Here is an 18,692-nt window from a genome sequence, read left to right on the forward strand (position 1 = left end):
TTTTTTTGTATCTCGGCGTGTTTTTCAGGGTCGTCTGCCGTACGACAGGAAAGGGGGACGCCCGGCCCGCCCCCCTCCCCCCCCACCCCCACCCACCCCCCCGCCTGGGGAGCCAGGATTTCCACCCCGGGACAGCGAAAAATCCTGTTACTGACGTGTGACAAATTCCTACAAACCGGCTGGGTTGTTGTGTCTTTTTGGGGGGTTTTTTTTTGGTTGGGGGGTTTTTTGTTTTGTTTTGATGGTTTTTTTTTTACTGATTTCTACATTTACATGTACTGATTATGTAAAATATTTTAGCAAATTAATATTTTGCACAACCGTTAGCCGCCTTTGTACGTTTCCTTATTTAAAGGTGGGACGCCGAGTCCTTTGACGCGAGTTATGCCTCAAATCGTCCTTGGGTTTTTGGTTTTTGGGGTTTTTTTCCCTTTATTTTTTGCGTGTCAGATACCAAATACCCGCTCTGGCCTTCTCGAAACGCGAAGCTCATCCTCTCTTGGGATTTAATAATTGTAGAAAAATTACCCCCCGTCTCCCAGGTCGCGCTGAGAGTCCGTTTCACCGGGCTAGCGGAAGGCGACCGGAGCTTTGCGAACCGGGTCTTTTGCAACGTTCGGAGGCCAAAACCGACCTTTTCTGTCCCACCTCTGGACCAGGCTTCAGGAAAAAAAAAAAAAAAATCTAAACAAAAACCAAAAAGCAAGCCCAAAATCGAAGCTCGTCGTGTGCTCTCGTTTCTTGTTCCGCGTGCTCTCTTTTTTTCTTGTCCCGCGTCGCCGCGGCGGGCGAGAAGGGAGCGGCTGCTTGGGGAAATTTGGGGGGAAAAAGGGCCCGAATCGAGCAAATCTGGCCACAAGCGCGCCGCGGGGGTCGGTGGGTGGTGTAGTCCGCGGAGGCGCCGCGTCCGCGGACTACACCTCCCAGCGACCCCCGCGGCGCGCCACGTGACGTCGTCTGACCAATGCGAGCGAGCGAGCGGGCGCCATGGCGGAGGCGTGGGGCTGAAGCGCCCTCGCGGCGGTGCGGGCAGGAGCGGGGGGCGCGCGCGCCGCCGCCCAGGTAAGGGAAGGGGAGAGGCCGCGCCCGCGGGACAGGAAGTGACATCAAGGGGGCGGGGAGGATGCTGGGAAACGGCGCGGCGGCGGGGGGGGGGGGGCGCCGCCTTCCCGCCCCGTCGGCGGGGTGCGACGTCACGGCGACGGCGGTGACGTCAGCGCAGCGCCCGCCCGCGGGGCCGGGGGTGGGCGAGGCGGCGCCGTTGAAGACCCCCCCCCACCCCACCCCCGCCCCCAGACGAAGGGAGGGGATGGTGGGGGCGTCCCGGGCCTACTGCTGAGGCCGTCCGGGGCCTGGTCGTGAGGTGACCGGGGCTGAGGGGAGGCCCCGTTCCGGGTGACCGGCCCCGCGGGGTGTCCCGGTCCCGGTCCGGGTCTCGGTCCCGGTCCCGGTTCCGCCGCACCCGGGGCGGGGGGGCCCGGCCCGGCCTTGGGTGCACGGGTTGGCGTCCGTGCTGGTCCCCGCTGGGCAAGTTCTGGTCCTTCCTCTCCCCTCGGTGGGCTCCTCCGGCCCTTCCTCTCACCCCGGCGGCGGGGGGACGTCAGGGGAGACCCTTGGTGAGCCGTGCCCTGGCACAGACCCCCCGGTTCTCTTTGTAGTCGGGCCGGGAGCTCGTCCCTCCCGGTGTTGGCAGGCTTGATCCCCCGTGAATGACCGTTGTGATCCCGGGACCGGCGTAAATTGCTGCAGGAGCGGCTTTTCGGCATCCCCCGTGTCTCGTCGCGTCCACTTTGAGGCGGTGGGCACCGAGGTTGCATCCGCTTTGAGGTGCTGGGTGCCGAGACGTCGCAGCTCCGGCGGTGACAATAAACCTCCCTTTCGCCTCTGCCCGGGTGCCTCCCGTCTCTTGCCTGCCGCCCTCGCTGGGCACGAAGGCTGGCGCGAAGCCTCGGCTGCCGGCCTGCTGCCGCAAACCTGACCCGGGTGGGTCGGGAAGGAATCGGCCCGTTTCTGTCCCGCTCGCGCGGGGGTTTCTCCCCGCCGTCGCTGCCTTAGACCGCCCTTTCCGCTTCAGCATTGCTCGGAGCGGCTCTGGCACGCTCGGCAACTGGTCTGAGGCTCTGCGAGCCCCCTCGCCCGCGCGTTCCCCCGCCCTGCTTTATTTACGTCCCACGTCCTTTATTTCATGTAATTTGCCCCCAGGGAGGGTGAACCCGTGGCTCGGGCCACGACACGCACGTGCCAAAATCTCTCTTTGTAGCCTCGTTTTGCTCCTGTGCAGCCGAGACTGGGATATGGCAGGGGGCAGGTGTGCCGGGGCAGAGGCGGCGGGCTCCGGCCCTTCCAGGGGTGGCACTTTGTCGCTCCGTGAAGGGAGTCGGGCTGCTGCGGTGCGTCGTGTCACACCCGGACGTCGCTTCGGCCCTCGGCGGCAAGGAAGGAGCAGAAGCGGCCGACGTGGGACTGCGGCGGGGCGGCACGGTGGCCGGCAGGGACCCCGGCCCGTCCCGCCGGGACCGGGCAGGCGGTCGCTTCCCCACGCTCTCTCTCTTTCTGCCTTCCATCTCTGCTGCCGCTGGGGACCGAGGATGGCTGCGTCCCCGCGGTCCCCTCCGCTCCCCCCCGCCAGGCTGTTAACTCAGCCCTCCCCACCGATCTCTGCCCTTCCAGGTTCCCCGGAGGATGGAGCCGGCATCGGTGAGGACGAAAGTCCCCTCCTTCCTGTCCGACCTGGGGAAGGCCACGCTCCGGGGTATCCGGAAATGTCCCCGCTGCGGCACTTACAACGGCACCCGAGGCCTGAGCTGCAAGAACAAGAACTGCGGGACTGTCTTCCGCTACGGCACACGCAAGCAGCCCGGCGTCGACGCTGTCAAGATCATCACCGGCTCCGACTTGCAGGTTTATTCGGTGCGGCAGAGGGACCGGGGACCGGATTACCGGTGCTTTGTGGAGCTGGGGGTCTCGGAGACGGCCATCCAGACGGTTGACGGGACCATCATCACGCAGCTCAGCTCCGGCCGCTGCTACGTGCCTTCGTGTCTGAAAGCGGCCACGCAAGGCGTGGTGGAGAACCAGTGCCAGCACGTCAAACTGGCCCTGAACTGCCAGACCGAGGCCACCCCCCTCACCCTGAAAAGCTCGGTGCTCAACTCCATGCAGGCTTCGCCCGAAACCAAACAAACCATATGGCAGCTGGCGACCGAGCCCACGGGACCGCTGGTGCAGCGGATCACCAAGAACGTCCTGGTCGTGAAGTGCAAGGCCAGCCAGAAGCACAGCCTCGGCTACCTGCACGCCTCCTTTGCCCAGAAAATGAGCGCCAAGACGCTGACGGACCACAGGTTCTCCTGCTCGTGCCAGACTCCGAAGCCCGGCAAGGGCGGCCCGGCCGAGGAGGAGGCGCCGCCGGCACCGCCGCGCTGCATTCACTTCTTCGCCTGCATCTGCGCCTTCGCCAGCGACGAGAGCCTGGCGCAGGAGTTCGCTGACTTCCTCACCTACGACGCCGGCGGTAGGTGGGGGGGCGATGTGCAGAGGATTTGGGCGGATGGGGGGCGGGGGGGGAGGCGGGCTGTCAAGGGGCCTTGTCAGGCCGATGCCTCCTGCTCCTGCCCTTTCAGCTGCTTCGCTTTGCCTGGGTTGCCCTTACACCTGCTCCCTATCGGCGCTTCATTAGCTGGGGCTTTATTTCCTGCCCCCCTCCCTCTGCAAGTGGAGAGCTTTGTGGAGTGTGATTTCTCTGGGGCTGCAGCTTTGCCCCTCGCTCCCAGAGTGGGCCTGGAGCTGGGTCTCCTCTTCCTTTTGGGCTGGAGCGGTGCTGGGGGAAGCCCAGCTCGCTGTGAACGCCCCTCCGGTGGCAGCAGCCGCTGGGATTTGGTTCCCCCCGGCGGGGGTCGGGGGGGGGGGGGGGGTGGTGGGTGTGTGCACCCCAGTAGGTGTGCCCAGATGATCCTGCCCTGTCTTTAGTTACCCGAAGGTGAAAATCTGCCCTGAGGAAAGCAACCTGGGTCACACGAGTGAATTATTAAAATCACGGCTCGTCTCAATGTTCGTTCCTCGCCCCCCACCCCCCGAAAAAAAAGAAAGGTGTGCATCTGCAGGGCCGGCAGGGATTTGGGGTTTCTCCGAGGACGTTTGGGGTGTGCCGGGAGGTCTCGGGGGGGGGGGGGGGGGGCGGGCGGCAGTGACTGCTGGCGTGGGGAGGGGGACACGAGACCCCCGTGTCCCTGCAGCACTGCTGTGTTTGGTTGACATGCATTTTAAGGACAGAGGCTTGTTTCTCCTAGGTCTGAAAGGGATGGTGGTCCCGCAGTTGGTGAGTAGCCCCGAATCCACGGTGCAGGCTGGGGAGGCGGCTGCTGCTAAGCCCAAGAAGAGGAAAAAGGACACGACGCCTGGTGAGTGTCAGCTGCCGGCTCCACGGGAGGGGGCGGATGGGGCCCGAAGCTGAAAGCCGTTGGTTGCCCAGCTGGCACGACCGCGGGAGGGGCGGCCCCGCCGCGACCTGCCGGACTCGTAGCTGGCTGTGTCCGGTGGGAGCTCTTGGAGAGGCTCTGGGTGTCGAGCGCACGCCTGCCCCACGTCTTGAGTGGGTCTTTTAGCGGTCGGCAGCGGTGTTTTAAGGCGGGAAAAGCTGTGGTGACGGCCCGCCCTAAGGAGAGAGGTGACTTTTCCCTCGCAGCCACCCTGCCTGCCTGCGGGCAGGGGTGCTGGCACGGGGCGCCCGCAGACCTCCGGGACTCGTGCGCTGACGCTCTCTGAAACGATCCCTCAGGGACGCAGGCGACCAGCCCTCTCCTGGCTCAAGACCCAGCTCGCAGCAACCCCAGGAGAAGCAGCCTGAAGAAGCCGGCCGTCGCCTCCTCGCCGAAAAGACAAGGTAAGCTTCGGCCGCGCGCCTCGCTGGCGGTCGGGAGCGCTCGGGGACCGGCCGGACGCCCGCGGCCGTCCGGTTCGTGCCGCCGTAAACCCTGCGGAGGGGATGGCCGAGCCCTCTCCATCCGCCTCTGGCTCTAGGAGGCGAAATGGGGCTCGGTCGCCCTCCCCGCTCCCTCAGTGTTACTGCTGGCTGCGTGCGTGTCTCACGTAGCTGCTTCAGGTGCTGGTGTGGCTCTGGCCGGCTGCGAGCGTGGTCGTCGGAGAGGGACGATGCCGGCGCGCTCCCGGGGTGGCTCGCTCTCCGGCGGATTTCTTGGTGCGGCAAGCCGAAAGAAGTTGGCTTGCGGCGGTGCCAGCACGGTCGTGAGCGGGACGGCGGTTGTTACGTTAATGTCTCCCCAGGCAGGCAATTAAGTGAGTGAGTGCCCTACTGGGTAGAACGGGTAGGCGAGTCGGCTTGGGCGAGGTTGTGTGCTGGCTTCCATTGCTTTTTTGCCACCGCCAGCGTACATGGTATCTCTTAACGATGTCCAGAGCTGCTGGGCGGAGGGGACGTGCGGCCAGGGTCGCGGTGGTTTCTAGCGGCAGATTCTCGCCCAGAAGCACCGTCCGGGGTCCGGCCGGACGCGGGGAGCGTGCCAGCTGTGAAGGAGACGACGGCAGCGCGGGTAACCCCAGCCACCTCGGGGAGATGGTTTTGGGCACGTCACGTGTAGTAACTCTTGTCCGTGAGCAGACAGCTGCGCGTTCCTACGTGTTTATAGGTGATGTCTGAAGAGGGAAGGATCAGTTCGATGCCATGAAAACCTGGGGCTTTTCCCAGCGACTTGGAGCCCTGTAGAGAAAGCTGCTCTTGCTGCTCGTAACGGTCCGTGCCAGGGTCGCAGCCTTTGTTTAGTGCTTTTGTTTAGTGCCCTGGTTCCGCTTTTAGCTTTGGTTTTGGCCTAGAAAGCGGTACAAATCTCTTCTCGCTTTTCCCCTTTCCCCCCGAGACGGAGCGCATCCATCTTGCCCCACAGCCTGTGATGGCTCGGTTGGCTCCTGCAAAGGCCCGCGGCAGCGCGTTGGCGCTCACGGGGAGGGGAGGACGTGTCGGGTCGCTCCCCTGGGGATCGGAACTGCGAAGGCAGCTGCCCGGTGAGACGGCACAACTGTACCGCGGCGCTGAGGCGGCAGCTCTTGCCGGGGGGGGGGAGGGGGTGTTAAAAGAAGGAGATGGCCGCGGTTAAAGCGGTCCTGCGTTTCCGAGCCCTGGGAGCGAGGCGCCCGAGGCATCGGCATCTAAATCATCGAGCTGGTGGAAAGACAGCTTTGTGGTCGGTTGGTTGTTGTCCCGCTGCCTTTCTGAGCTCTGTTGTTTAACACCGGGAGTCGTGTCTGCGCTGCCGGGGAAACTCGTGCAGGTAAAACGGGGAGCACTGGACTGGAGCTGCGCCTGCGGGGCGGCCGGCCAGCCGGCCGGCCGCTCGGGCTCGGTTATTTCTCCTGCCCTTCTGGTGTGGCACTTCACTTCTTTTGTATGCCGGCGTGGGTTCTGATTTCCCCGCCCTTTGTTTTGCAGGCTGTACCCAGCTGCTGGACGAGTCGCAGGTGACCCTCTCCTTCCAGGACTGGCTGGCCAGCGTCACCGAACGCATCCATCAAACCATGCATTACCAGTTTGAGGGTAAGGCTTTGAGGACCACCTCGGGAGAGCCTTCGGGCATCTCTCCGCTCTGCTCTGTGCGCCACCTCTGTCGTTATGCTCTTGGCAGCATTAACTAACTAACTAACTGACGAACTAACTGTTAGCCCCGAGGGAGGCGAGTGCTTTGGCCGGCTTGGTGCAATTGTTGTTATTAGTTTACCTTGAGAAGTTTCTGTTGGCTTTGATTTGTTCCTTGAACGTGGGCTTAATGCTTATCAGCAGCCCCGTGTTTGTGTTTGTGTTTGGTTTGTTTGTGTTTGTTTGAGTTTGTTTGTGGTGTTTATCGCGGGGAAGGGAGAAATTCTCATAGAGCTTATGGAGGCTTGAATTCAAACCGCGTGGGGCTGTGCAGAGGAGGTGAGGTAAAGTAAGGTGAGATGCCTCACGTGGCATTAGGTCTCGGAAATGCTGGCAATCCACTTCTTTTCCTCCTGTGGCCGTCCAGAGCGCTCTGCTGTCTCCCTCGCCCCCGCCACGTCTCAATGGCAGGGCTCTGGTGCCCGCCCCCCCTGCACATACAGCTACAGGTGAGGGCTTGTGGCTGTAAATACCGGGGCGGGGGGGGGGGGGGGGAGGGAATACTGCAACTGCACTGCTCCGCTGCCCCGCCCCAGCGAGTGAGCAGAACGGGACTTGTGTGGGCAGCAGGGCACATCTTTGGCCCATCCTCCAGCCCAAGGCAGCAGCTTGTGTGTGTTTGTTTGTTTGTTTGTTTGTTAGAGCTGTAAAAATCTGTAATGGGGATGTACTTTTTGTAAGTAAGTAAGTCTCTTTCTTGGCTGCCGGGAGAGCTGTGCCTGGCAGGCAGGTGCTGCTGGGCTCACTTGAAGAGAAGGACCCCAAAAAAATGCCGGAAGGGGAGAAGCTCTTTCCGAGCAACAGAACAGAACAGAAGAGCGCTGCGAGTTAGTTTGTCACGTAGGAGAAACAAACAAAAACACACACGTCCTGCTGTTCAGCAGCTGTCACCGCATGGTGTCATTAATGCAGGGATGCAGCCACGGGCGGCGACAGCTCAGAGCCACAGTCTGTTGTGTTCAGCTCACGGTTGGACTCGCTGATCCTAAGGGTCCTTTCCGACCTAAATGAATCTGTGGTTCTTTCTTAAAGAAAGAAGGCGGTTGGTTATGTTGTCACCACCCGGCCCCCTTCAGCAGCATCGCCCTCACTTACTTAGCAGAGCGACCCACAGGCTGCAGGGGCGCAGCCCCGCTGCCGTGCTCCCCAGGATGAGGCAGACTAGGACACGCTGGAACGGGTCCAGCACCGGAGGGCAGAGCTAATAGAGGGACTGGGGTCCCTAGCTATGAGCCAGGGCTGTCACCTGGAGCACAGACAGCAGGAGCGGGGAGTCACTGCTCGGAAAGATCATCGAATAGCTCAGAGCAGAAGGGACCCCAGCACGCTTTAACCCCAGTCGGCAACTGGCACCACAGAGCTGCTCGCTCCCTGCTCCTGTCCCACGGGCTGAGGAAGAGAATCTAAAGTAAAGTAAGTAAACTCACAGGCTGAGATAAGCACAGTTTAATAATAAAGTATGACTGATAGTAGCGAAGAGGAAGAAAGATAACAAAGAGAGTGAAATAAACATAAACAAGAAAAGACAAGTGAGCGAGTGACACGTGGTGCAATTGCTAACCCTCTGCTGATGGATGCCCGAGCAGTCACCTGCCCCTCTTTGCCAATTAATTCCGCCCCCCCCAGTTTATATACTGAGCCCAGTGTTCTGTGGTATGGGATATGCCTTTGTCTAGTTCAGGCCAGCTGTCCTGGCCCTGCTCCTTTCCAGCTTCTGCACCTGCTTGGTGGCAGAGCATGGGAAACTGAAAAATCCCTAACTGTGGGTAAGTGAAGTGAAGTGCTGCTTAACAATTAAAAGGAGCTTCTTACAAGACTATATGTTGCTGTACTGCCTGAGGGTGGGGGAGAGAGGGTCCAGGGAAAGGTCACATAGTAAAGCGACAATGTCTGAATGCAAGAAAATAGTTTACTGTGAAGGGGCAGCAGATCCCACCAGTGCTTTTCAAGCCAGCTGGTGGAGGCAGCAGTAGTGAAGATACTGAAACCTTGAGCAGTATGGGGGGAGGCTGTCCTCGAACACCACCGCCACCACCTCACCCCCAGCCCATGTCTTCTTGTTCGTGCCCACAACAGGCAAGCCCGAGCCGCTGGTGTTCCACATCCCTCAGGCTTTCTTTGACGCGCTGCAGCAGAGGATCTCCAGCGGGAGCGCAAAGAAGAGGCTGCCTAACTCCACTACTGGTAAGATACAAACACACACGCTTACACACAGACAAGCTGCTTTGCCTACTCGTTAAGGCAGGCTGCTTCTGGAGGAAAAAACCAGCAGCAGCCACACCAAGAGTCCCAGGTCCCCCTTGGTTTCTAGCAGCTTTTCCCCTCCCCGCAGCTAAGTGGGAGATAGCACAGCTGTGCGACCAAGCTCCAGGGCAGAGGACACACGCTGAGCCAGAGACGCAGCCTCTGCTACGCAGGGTACTGCCCTCGGCTCCCACCTAAGTCAAGCCCAAAGCCTGAGCCTGACCGTGTGCGCCAGCTCTCTCGGCCCTTGGCGGGGCTAAAGAGTAGCACAAGCCAGGGCCGTGAGAGTAAACCCCAGCGAGGCTTAAAGCTGAGACTTCGCTCCCCGCGTCGCTTCCACCGAGCTCTGCCTCCGAGCCAAAGGGCAGGTCACGTCACAGCCCTTGATGCTGGCAAGTATCATTGCCACTTTACACCCTCTCTGCTACGCTAGCGCAGACTATGAAGTCAGACTGCAGCGCACACTCAGGGCTCTCTACCTCAAACACATCACATCGGCACTGCAGGAGCACGAGTCGCTGCCTCTGCTGCAGCAAGGCCCAATCTGTGCCCCCATCGGTACACGCCAAGACAAAAGGCATAGCTCTGAAGCCCAACATCGGTTCAAATTCGCTTTATTAGTAGGTATTAACAGAGCCCTGGGAAAGAGTCCAACGGCAAGGACAGAGTCAGATACTTGGGAGCTGGGGCTGCCTCCCAGACAAGGCAGGTAGCTGCAAGCTGGAGTAAGACCTGAGGCCAAAGAAAGAGAGGAAGAACAGGGTGAAAACAAAGCACCCCAGCTTTCACAGCGAGCCACAGCCTGCACCCCCCCCTCACCGCCCTTTCCCTCTCCGCAGCTTTTGTCCGCAAGGACGCCCTTCCCCTGGGCACCTTCTCCAAGTACACGTGGCACATCACCAACGTCCTGCAGGTCAAGCAGATCTTTGATACGCCCGAGGTAAGTGGGGGAGGCAGCCCCCCAGCCCCACCGCTGCCCCTTAACCCAGCCCCTCACCTGCGTGCTCCCGTGCTTGCCGGCAGCTGCCGCTGGAGATCACGCGCAGCTTCATCCAGAACCGGGATGGGACCTACGAGCTCTTCAGGTGCCCCAAGGTGGAGGTGGAGAGCATCGCCGAGGCCTACGGGCACCTGGAAAAGCAGCCAGCCATCCGGCCCCTGGAGCTCAAGACCTTCCTCAAAGTGGGTAAGTGGGGCAAGCTCAGCTCCCAGCCCACCTGGAGGGGGGAACACCCCCCAGCCCAGCCAGGCTGGGAACCAGGAGCCAGGCTGGGCTTGGAGGGACACCAGTGGATCCCCCCAGCCCCCAGGAAGACTCCCCGCCTCAGGGCAGGAGCAACAGCCCAAGCCTCCAGCCCAAAGCCTGGAGCAGCAAGACACCTGCAGAGCCCTAGAGGGGAGGGGGCCCAGCCCTCCTCAGCTAGCAGTTCTTTTAAGTGCTGCATTCTTCCTCCACACCCAGGACTGGGGGGATCCCAGCAAGAGGGGTGTCTCCTCGACCCTGGCAGGGCAGGGCAAGAAGGGTATCCTCCCCCCCAACCCTATCCAGCCAGACCCCAGGAACAAGGTGGCCCCCCCCAGGGGGGCCCCAGAGCCCAAAGGGGCCCCCCCCTCAGACCCCCACCCAGGGGGGCCCCAGAGCCCAAAGGGGCCTCCCCCCTCAGACCCCCACCCAGGGGGGCCCCGGAGCCCAAAGGGGCCTCCCCCCTCAGACCCCCACCCAGGGGGGCCCCGGAGCCCAAAGGGGCCTCCCCCCTCAGACCCCCACCCAGGGGGGCCCCGGAGCCCAAAGGGGCCTCCCCCCTCAGACCCCCACCCAGGGGGGCCCCGGAGCCCAAAGGGGCCCCCCTCCTCCTCAGACCCCCCCCCCCGACCCGGGGGGCGGCCCCTGCCAGGAGGGTGCCCGCCCCCCTGGGGGAGGCGGGGCCGCTGTCCTGGGCAGAGCCCCCCGGGGCGGGGTCTTCCCAGGAGGCGGCCCCCCAGCCCCACGTCAGCGCCGGGTGCCCCCCGGCCCCCCCTCCCAAAAAAAAAAAAAAAAAAATAATCTCAAACACTTGAGATAGGTTCGGCGGAAGAGAGCGGCCCCCAACAAACTGGGGGAGGACGGGGGAAACACAAGCCCCCACACACACTCACCCGCTCCACCGACGGCAGCACACCCTCCTCGGAACCTGAGAACACCCAAAGCCAAACAAACCTTGGCCCTCCCTTGGACGGCGAGCCCACGCTCTCTCTCTCTCCCCCCCAGGAAACACCTCCCCCACGCAGAAGGAGCCCACCCCCTTCATCATCGAGTGGATCCCCAACATCCTCCCCCAGGCCCGCATCGGCGAGCTCCGCATCAAGTTCCAGTACGGCCACCACGGCGGCCCCCGACCCGGCGCCCACCGCCGGCCCCCCGCCGCCCCGGAGCCGCCGCTGGACCTCGCCCCTCTCGCCGCCATCGCCTTCCCCTGAGCCCCCGGCGGCCGCGGCACCCACCTCCACAGACGCGACTCCACGGCGCCGCTGCTCCGCAGCCACCTGCAAAAAATAAAGGTTGACACAACAGGGCTGCCCCGAGCCTCCCTGCGCCCACCACAGCGCTGGCGGCACGCCAGCCCTGAAGGGGGGCTTCGGCCAACACCGCCAAAAACGGGGGGGAGGCACACAACAGCACCCCTCACGCCACCCCTGGGAAAAAGGGGGCAGCAGGCCAGCAAACACACCACCACCACCACCCCCCCACAGGGCTCTCGGGGTCCTTACCTCCATCTCCCCACCTGGCACAGCCCACCACCCGCTCCTCAGCTGCCACAGCCGCGCCGCGTCCTGCAAAACAAAAAAAGACAGCACCCCTGGGGCTGCCCACCACAGCCCGCCCCCCCCCAGGGAACAACACCAAGAGCACCCTCACCGACACCCCAACCGCAGCCGGCAGGGACAGAGGCACCTTACCCCGCACTCCATCCATCCTCCGCCACAGCCAACCACGCCCGGCTCTCAGCCTCAAACACAAACACGCTGCGTCCTGGGGGGGCCGCCCGGGACCCCCCACACACACTCCAAACACAGGGCAAAGCCCCCCCCCCAGGAATCACCTCCTGCCTGAGGGACCGGACAAAGGGACCCCCCACACCCACACCCCAGCACCGCCACTAACTCACTCTGCCCGCACACAGACCCCCCCGCCCCGGCAAACCCCCCCAGCCCCCCCGCTGCACCACCAACTCCTGCGCTTCCCTCACCCGGCGCCGAGCCCCCCGGCCCAGCTCCGCGCTCCGCCTGCGCCAGGCGACACCACGAAGGCACAAAAACTCCAGCCCGGCCGCCCCCCGCTCCCCGCCGCCTTCCCCTCGGCCCCAAAGCAGGACTGGGGGGGACGGGGGGCACAGCACCCACCTGCACAGAAACAGCCTCATCCGAGCCCCCGCCTCTGCTGCTCCAACAACACAGCCACCTGCAAAAATAAACACACACACACAGCCGGGGTGCCCCGAGCCTCCCCGCACCCACCACGCCACCGAGGGGGCACGCCTGGGGGCTGCACCCCGGCAACCCCCCAGCCAGGGGGGCTTACGCTAACAGCCGAGGCTGGGGGGGCACCCAGGCACCGGGACACCCCCTGCTCCCGCCAGCACGGAGACACCGCACCCCCCAAACCCACCGGGGGGGCAACGGCACCCGCTGCTCCTGGCGCCCCCCCAGCACCTCGCCAAGCCAGCAACCAGCACCCACACACCATGGCATCCCCGCAAAGGCGGCTCCCAGTCGCTGCCAGGGGCTCCCAGTCGCTGCCAGGGGCTCCCAGTCGCTGCCAGGGCCTCCCAGTCGCTGCCAGGGCCTCCCAGTCGCTGCCAGGGCCTCCCAGTCGCTGCCAGGGCCTCCCAGTCGCTGCCAGGGCCTCCCAGTCGCTGCCAGGGCCTCCCAGTCGCTGCCAGGGCCTCCCAGTCGCTGCCAGGGCCTCCCAGTCGCTGCCAGGGCCTCCCAGTCGCTGCCAGGGGCTCCCAGTCGCTGCCAGGGGCTCCCAGTCGCTGCCAGGGGCTCCCAGTCGCTGCCAGGGGCTCACCAGTTGCTACCACAGGCTGCCAGGATCTCCCAGTAACTCCCAGCAGCCCCCACTGGGGTTTAAAAGGCCCCCGGATTGGGCCCTGCCCAGGCTCCCAATGGGACACAGCTGTGCTGAGGGGGGGGCCAGCCCCCCAGCAGCTGGGGCTCATCGCTTCGTTAGCACAGCTGGTCTCATTTTAGCACCCAGCCCTGCACCCAGGCACCCTTCCGGGGGGGTGTGTGGGGGGTGTGTGTGGGGAGGGAATGTGGATGCAGGATACGGGATGGAGGGTGCGGGGTGCAAGGGTGGGCGGGGGTCTCACCTTGCACAAGGGCATTGCATAGGGGGGGATCTCACGTTGCACATGGTAGGGCTATCACTTTGCACGGAGAGGGGCATCGCACAAGGGGCAGGGTGCAGAGCGGGGGGCTTTGCACGGGGCGGGGGGCATCGCCTCACACGGGGACGCAGCCTGGCACAGGCACCTTGCACGGGGACGTCTTGCACGAGGGCACCACGTGCGTGTGTCTCCCCTTATCCTTGGTGTTCACCCCCCCACACACATCCCCAAGTGCCACCACAGCGCGCACAGCCGGGGGCAGCCCCCCACCCTGCCCCAGCACTTGCCTGCCCCCCGTGCCCACCAGTGCCCACCAGTGCCATCCCAGTGCCCCCTCGGCGACAACCCAGTCTCCCATGGGTCCTTTCCCCATGCCCACCAGCACACCTCAGGAACATCCGATATCCCCCTGTACCCCTACAGTATCCCCCGTTACCACCAGTGCTCCCCAGTACCTCTCAATACCCACCCAGTACCCCCAGTACCTCCCAATAACCCCCCCCCCGTAACCCCAAGTTCCGCCAGTATCTTCCAGTACCTCTCAATAACCCCCCAGCAACCCCAAGTTCCCCCAGTACCTTGCAGTACCCCCAGTGCTCCCAGTAGCCCCATATACCCGCAGTGCCCCCCATTACCCCCCAGTACCCCCATTACTACTACTACTACTACTGTCTATGTGGACTTCAGCAAGGCTCACAGCACGCTCCTGGAGAAGCTGGCGGCTCATGGATTAGCCAAGCGTACTCTTCGCTGGGTGAAAAACCGGCCGCCTGGACGAGCCCAGAGGGTTGCGGTGAACCGAGCTAAATCCGGTCGGCGCGCGGTCACGAGCGGCGTTCCCCGGGGCTCGGTTTTGGGGCCAGTTCTCTTTATTATCTTTATCAACGATCCGGACAAGGGGATTCAGCGCACCCCGAGCAAGTTTGCAGACGACGCCAAGTTGGGAGGGAGGGTCGATCTGCTCAAGGGTAGGAAGGCTCTACAGAGGGATCCAGACAGGCTGGATCGATGGGCCGAGGCCAACCGTACGAGGTTCAACAACGTCGAGCACCGGGTCCCGTGCTTCAGTCACAACGACCCCGTGCGACGCCACGGGCTTGGGGAAGAGCGGCCAGAAACCTGCCCGGCAGAAGACCTAGGGGTGCCGGTAGGCGGCCAGCTAACTACGAGCCGGCAGTGTGCCCAGGCGGCCAAGAAGGCCAACGGCATCCTGGCCCGTATCAGAAAGAGCGCGGCCAGCAGGAGCAGGGAGGCGATCGTCCCCCTGTACTCGGCACCGGTGAGGCCGCACCTCGAGTCCTGTGTTCAGTTTTGGGCCCCTCGCTACGGGAAAGACATGGAGGTGCTGGAGCGTGTCCAGAGAAGAGCAACCGAGCTGGCGAGGGGCCTGGAGCACAAGTCTTACGAGGAGCGGCTGAGGGAGCTGGGGTTGTTTAGTCTGGAGAAGAGGAGGCCGAGGGGAGACCTGATCGCTCCCTACAACTACCCGAAAGGAGGGTGTAGTGAGGTGGGTGCTGGTCCCTTCTGTCAAGTAAATAGCGATAGGACGAGAGGAAATGGCCACAAGTTGCACCAGGGGAGGTTTAGGTTGGATATTAGGAAAAATTTCTTTACTGAAAGGGTCATCAGCCATTGGAACAGGCTGCCCAGGGAAGTGGTGGAGTCACCGTCCCTGGAGGCGTTCAAAAAGCACATAGACAAGGCACTCCAGAACATGCTTTAGTGGGCACGGTTGACGGTTGGACTCGATGATCTTGAAGGTCTTTTCCAACCTAAATGACTCTATGATTACCCCCAGTACTTCCCCGGTACCCCCCATTACCCCCTGTTACCAAAATCCGGAATAAAACTCCTTAACACCAGCGTGAAGTTAAGAAGCAGGCATTTCGTTTATTGCAGCGCTGGGGACACGGGGGATCGCTCCTCCCAAGGCGTGTCCCGCTTAGTATCAAAATCCATCAGTTTTTACAGACTTTTCCCGTCAGGTCATTGTTACGTAAGCTCCTTCCGTAAAAACGCATACTATGCTGGTTCTTAAATTTACCCTTTCTAATGATCGGTCCTTTGATTATATAACCTGATCAATAATCTTCTTTAAAACCAATCATTGGTCAGTGACACTTGGCTCTGCTGACTGGCATCTTCGATACTCAAATCAGGATGGGAAGGGTAAGGGGGTTTCCAAGCAGCAAACTGGTGTCCGCGACGGTTTCCTTAGTTTCTTGAAACAGAACGTAGAAAGACCAGTAACTTCCCGGTGAGGTTTCTAGGGTCAGCTGTTTCAAACTTTAACAATATTACGGTTCTTATAGTCACACGTAACACAGTTCCTAAAGTTTCTATGCCTACGTTTCAAACTTCACAATCCTATACATTACGCTTCACAATTTTACTTCTTCATTAAACCAAACTCTCCGATGTGATTAAATTTTGATTTCTTTACCAAAATATTTGCAACACCCCCAGCACCCCCATTACCCCTAGTACCCCCGGTATCCTCCAGTACCCCCCATTACCACCAGCACCCCCCATTACCCTCAGTATCGCCCATTACCCCCATTACCCCCCAGTACCCCCATTACCCCCAGTACCCCCTCATTACCCCCAGTACCCCCCATTACCCCCCAGTACCCCCTCATTACCCCCGTTACCCCCGGTATCCTCCAGTACCCCCATTACCCCCAGTACCCCCATTACGCCCAGTACCCCCCATTACCCCCAGTGCCCCCCAGTACGCCCAGTCTCCCGCCCCAGTGCCCCCATTCCTCCCCCGCGGCCTCCAGCCGCCAGGGGGCGCCGCCGCCGCCGCCTTCGCCCCGCCGTGCCAAGATGGCGGCGCCCACGGCTGCCCGGGCGCTGCGGGTGAGGGACGGGACGGGACGGGACGGGACGGGGCTGGGGGGACACCGGCGGTGGGGGGCACCGGGGGCTCCAGGCCAGGGGGGATGGGCTCTGGGGGGCTCTGGGGACACCGGCTGTGGGGGGACACCGGGGGTGTGGGGGGCACTGGGGACACTGAATGTGAGGGACACTGGGTGCGGGGGGACGCTGGGGACAGCGGCTGGGGGGGGCTCTGGGGACACTGAATATGAGGGACACTGGCTGTGCGGGGCACCAGGGACACTGCATATGGGGGACACTGGCTGTGGGGGGCACCAGGACACTGGATATGGGGGACACTGGCTGTGGGGGGACACTGGGCATAGGGGACGCCAGGCATGGGGGGGACACTGGGTGTGGGGGGCACCAGGACACTGGATATGGGGAGACACCTGGTATGGGGGGGCACTGGGGACATTGGGCGTAGACCTGGGGGACACTGGGTGTGGGTGACGCTGGGTACGGGGGGGCGCCGGGTGTGGGGGGACGCCAGGTGTGGGGGGCACCGGTCACAGGAGGCTGCGGGGACACCGTGTCAGGGGGACTCCGGCAACGGTGGCCCCGCTCTGGGGACAGCAGGCAGGGGGTCACAGGGCCGAGCGGGAGGGCTCCAGGCATGGGGGACACTGGGGACGCTGGCTGTTGGGAGCACGGGGGGCTGGGCAGGCCCCCACCCCTTCGCCCCGGCCGCGGTGGGGCGCCCGCTGTCCCTCACCCCTGTCACCTCGCCAGGCAGTGACCCGCATCCGCCCCATTCCCGAGGCCCCCCGGCACCTCCACACCACCCCCGCCTGCCTCAAGGTAAGCCCTGGGGGTGCCCCCTCCCCGCCTCCCCCGCCGGGTCCCCCCGCCTCTGACGCCGCCATCCCCACAGACGCGGGCTGCGAGGGTGCGCGTGGGCAAAGGGGACAAGCCGGTGACCTACGAGCAGGCGCACGCCCCCCACTACATCGCCCACCGCAAGGGCTGGCTCTCCCTGCACACCGGTGGGTCGCCCCGTGTCCCACCCCCCCACCCCCCGGGGACGGGGAGGGGACCGGGATGGGGCGGCGGGGACGGGGGCGTGTGGGGCACGGGGCGCCCGTGGGCATCGCGGGAATGGAGGGTGCAGGGATGGGGACGTACGGGGCACGAGGGCGTCGCGGGGATGGGGTTTTGTGGGGACGGGGACGTGTGGGGCACGCGGGTATTTTGGAGGCAGGGATGTGTGGGGCACACGGGCGTTGCGGGGGACACACAGGGGCACGTGGGGCACGAGGGCATCTGTGGAGATGGGCCACGGGACTGCGTGGGGACAGGGATGTGTGGGGCACGTGGGCATGGAGTGGGCAGGAGGATGTGGGGCACACAGGCATCGTGGGGACGGGACACGTGGACATCTTGGGGACCAGGATGTGGGGGACACGTGGGTGTCACAGGGATGGGGCCAGGTGGGGCACGAGGGCCCTGTGGGGACGGGCCGTGGGGCATCATGCGGACGGGGACATGTGGGCCACACGGGTGTTGGGGGGACAGGGACGTGTGGGGCCCACGGGCATCCTGCGGGCAGGAGCACGTGGGGGACGCGGGCGTCGTGGGGACGGGACACACGGTCATCGTGGGGACGGGGACGTGTGGGGCACGTGGCCGTGGCGGGGCCAGCGACGTGCGGGGCGGGCACGCGGCGGTGGTGCGGCCGGTGTGACCCGGCGAGGCGCGTTGGTGCCGGCGCCAACCCTCTCTGTGCCCGCAGGTAACCTGGCCGAGGAGCCGGGCGCGGCGGAGCGGGCGGTGGAGGACGCCTTCCTGCGCCGATTCTTCTACGGCACCTTCCCCGGCGTCCTGGCGGACGAGGTCGTGCTGAAGCGCCGCGCCAACCTGCTGGTGGTCTGCCTGGTGCTGGCGCGGGCCCTGCCACCCGCCAAGCTCTACTTTCTGGTGGGCTACGCCGAGACCCTCCTCTCCCACTTCTACAAGTGCCCCGTGCGCCTGGAGCTGCAGACGGTGCCCGCCAAGGTGGTCTACAAGTACCTCTAGCGTCCGGCAGTGCCCCCCCGGGGCGGGGGGTGGAATAAAGCGGGGGTTTGTGCCCACCGTGCCTCGCCTGTGGGTCTTGGAGGGGTCAGGGGGGGACACCCCGTCGCCGTGGGGTGGGCCTGGCCCCGCAATGCTCCTGTGCCCTGAATGGCCCCGTCCCTGTGGTGCCCATGTGCCCCCCGTGTCCCTGTCCCCACAATGTCCATGTGCCTCCTGTGTCCCTGTCCCGAGAGCGCCCATGTGCCCCAAATGTCGCTGTCCCCGTGACGCCCATTGTGCCCCACGTGGCCCGGTGATGCCCTCGTGCCCCATGTGGCCCGTCCCTGCGGGCCCCCTCGCCGCCATGGCCCTGTGCCCCGCCTGTCCTCGTCCCTGTGACGGCCACGTGCCCCACAGGGCTCCATCCCCACCGTCCCCTCGCGCCCCATACGTCCCCATCACGCTGGTGCCCACGTGCCCCAGACGTCCTGATCCCATGTCCCCGTCCCCACGTCTCCGCACAGACCCTGTGACGCTTCAGAGCCAAGATGCAGTTT

General features: G+C 63.7%; 2 protein-coding genes across 3 annotated transcripts; both read left to right on the forward strand.

Moving 5' to 3' along the window:
* The first annotated feature begins 976 nt into the window (after positions 1-976).
* LOC126051670 (uncharacterized protein C2orf42-like) lies at positions 977-11,392 on the forward strand. 2 transcript variants are annotated; one of them, XM_049831200.1, is made up of 9 exons: positions 977-1,062; positions 2,671-3,514; positions 4,290-4,400; positions 4,778-4,882; positions 6,443-6,547; positions 8,723-8,830; positions 9,730-9,830; positions 9,914-10,076; positions 11,139-11,392. In XM_049831200.1, exons 2-9 carry the CDS (start codon positions 2,683-2,685, stop codon positions 11,345-11,347), a joined length of 1,734 nt encoding a protein of 577 aa, XP_049687157.1. In that variant the 5' UTR covers positions 977-1,062; positions 2,671-2,682; the 3' UTR covers positions 11,348-11,392. The 2 variants fall into 2 exon arrangements, with proteins under 2 accessions (XP_049687157.1, XP_049687158.1); XM_049831201.1 differs by lacking the exon at positions 977-1,062 and adding an exon at positions 1,262-1,827.
* A 4,671-nt stretch (positions 11,393-16,063) lies between these two features.
* On the forward strand, positions 16,064-18,212 carry LOC126051555 (28S ribosomal protein S24, mitochondrial-like). The gene is made up of 4 exons (XM_049830915.1): positions 16,064-16,122; positions 16,873-16,941; positions 17,015-17,126; positions 17,873-18,212. The coding sequence occupies exons 1-4, from the start codon at positions 16,090-16,092 to the stop codon at positions 18,154-18,156; spliced, it is 498 nt and encodes a 165-aa protein (XP_049686872.1). The 5' UTR covers positions 16,064-16,089; the 3' UTR covers positions 18,157-18,212.
* The last annotated feature ends 480 nt before the right edge of the window (positions 18,213-18,692 follow it).

This window comes from Accipiter gentilis, chromosome 28 (assembly GCF_929443795.1).
Source record: "Accipiter gentilis chromosome 28, bAccGen1.1, whole genome shotgun sequence".
Lineage (NCBI taxonomy): Eukaryota > Metazoa > Chordata > Aves > Accipitriformes > Accipitridae > Astur > Astur gentilis.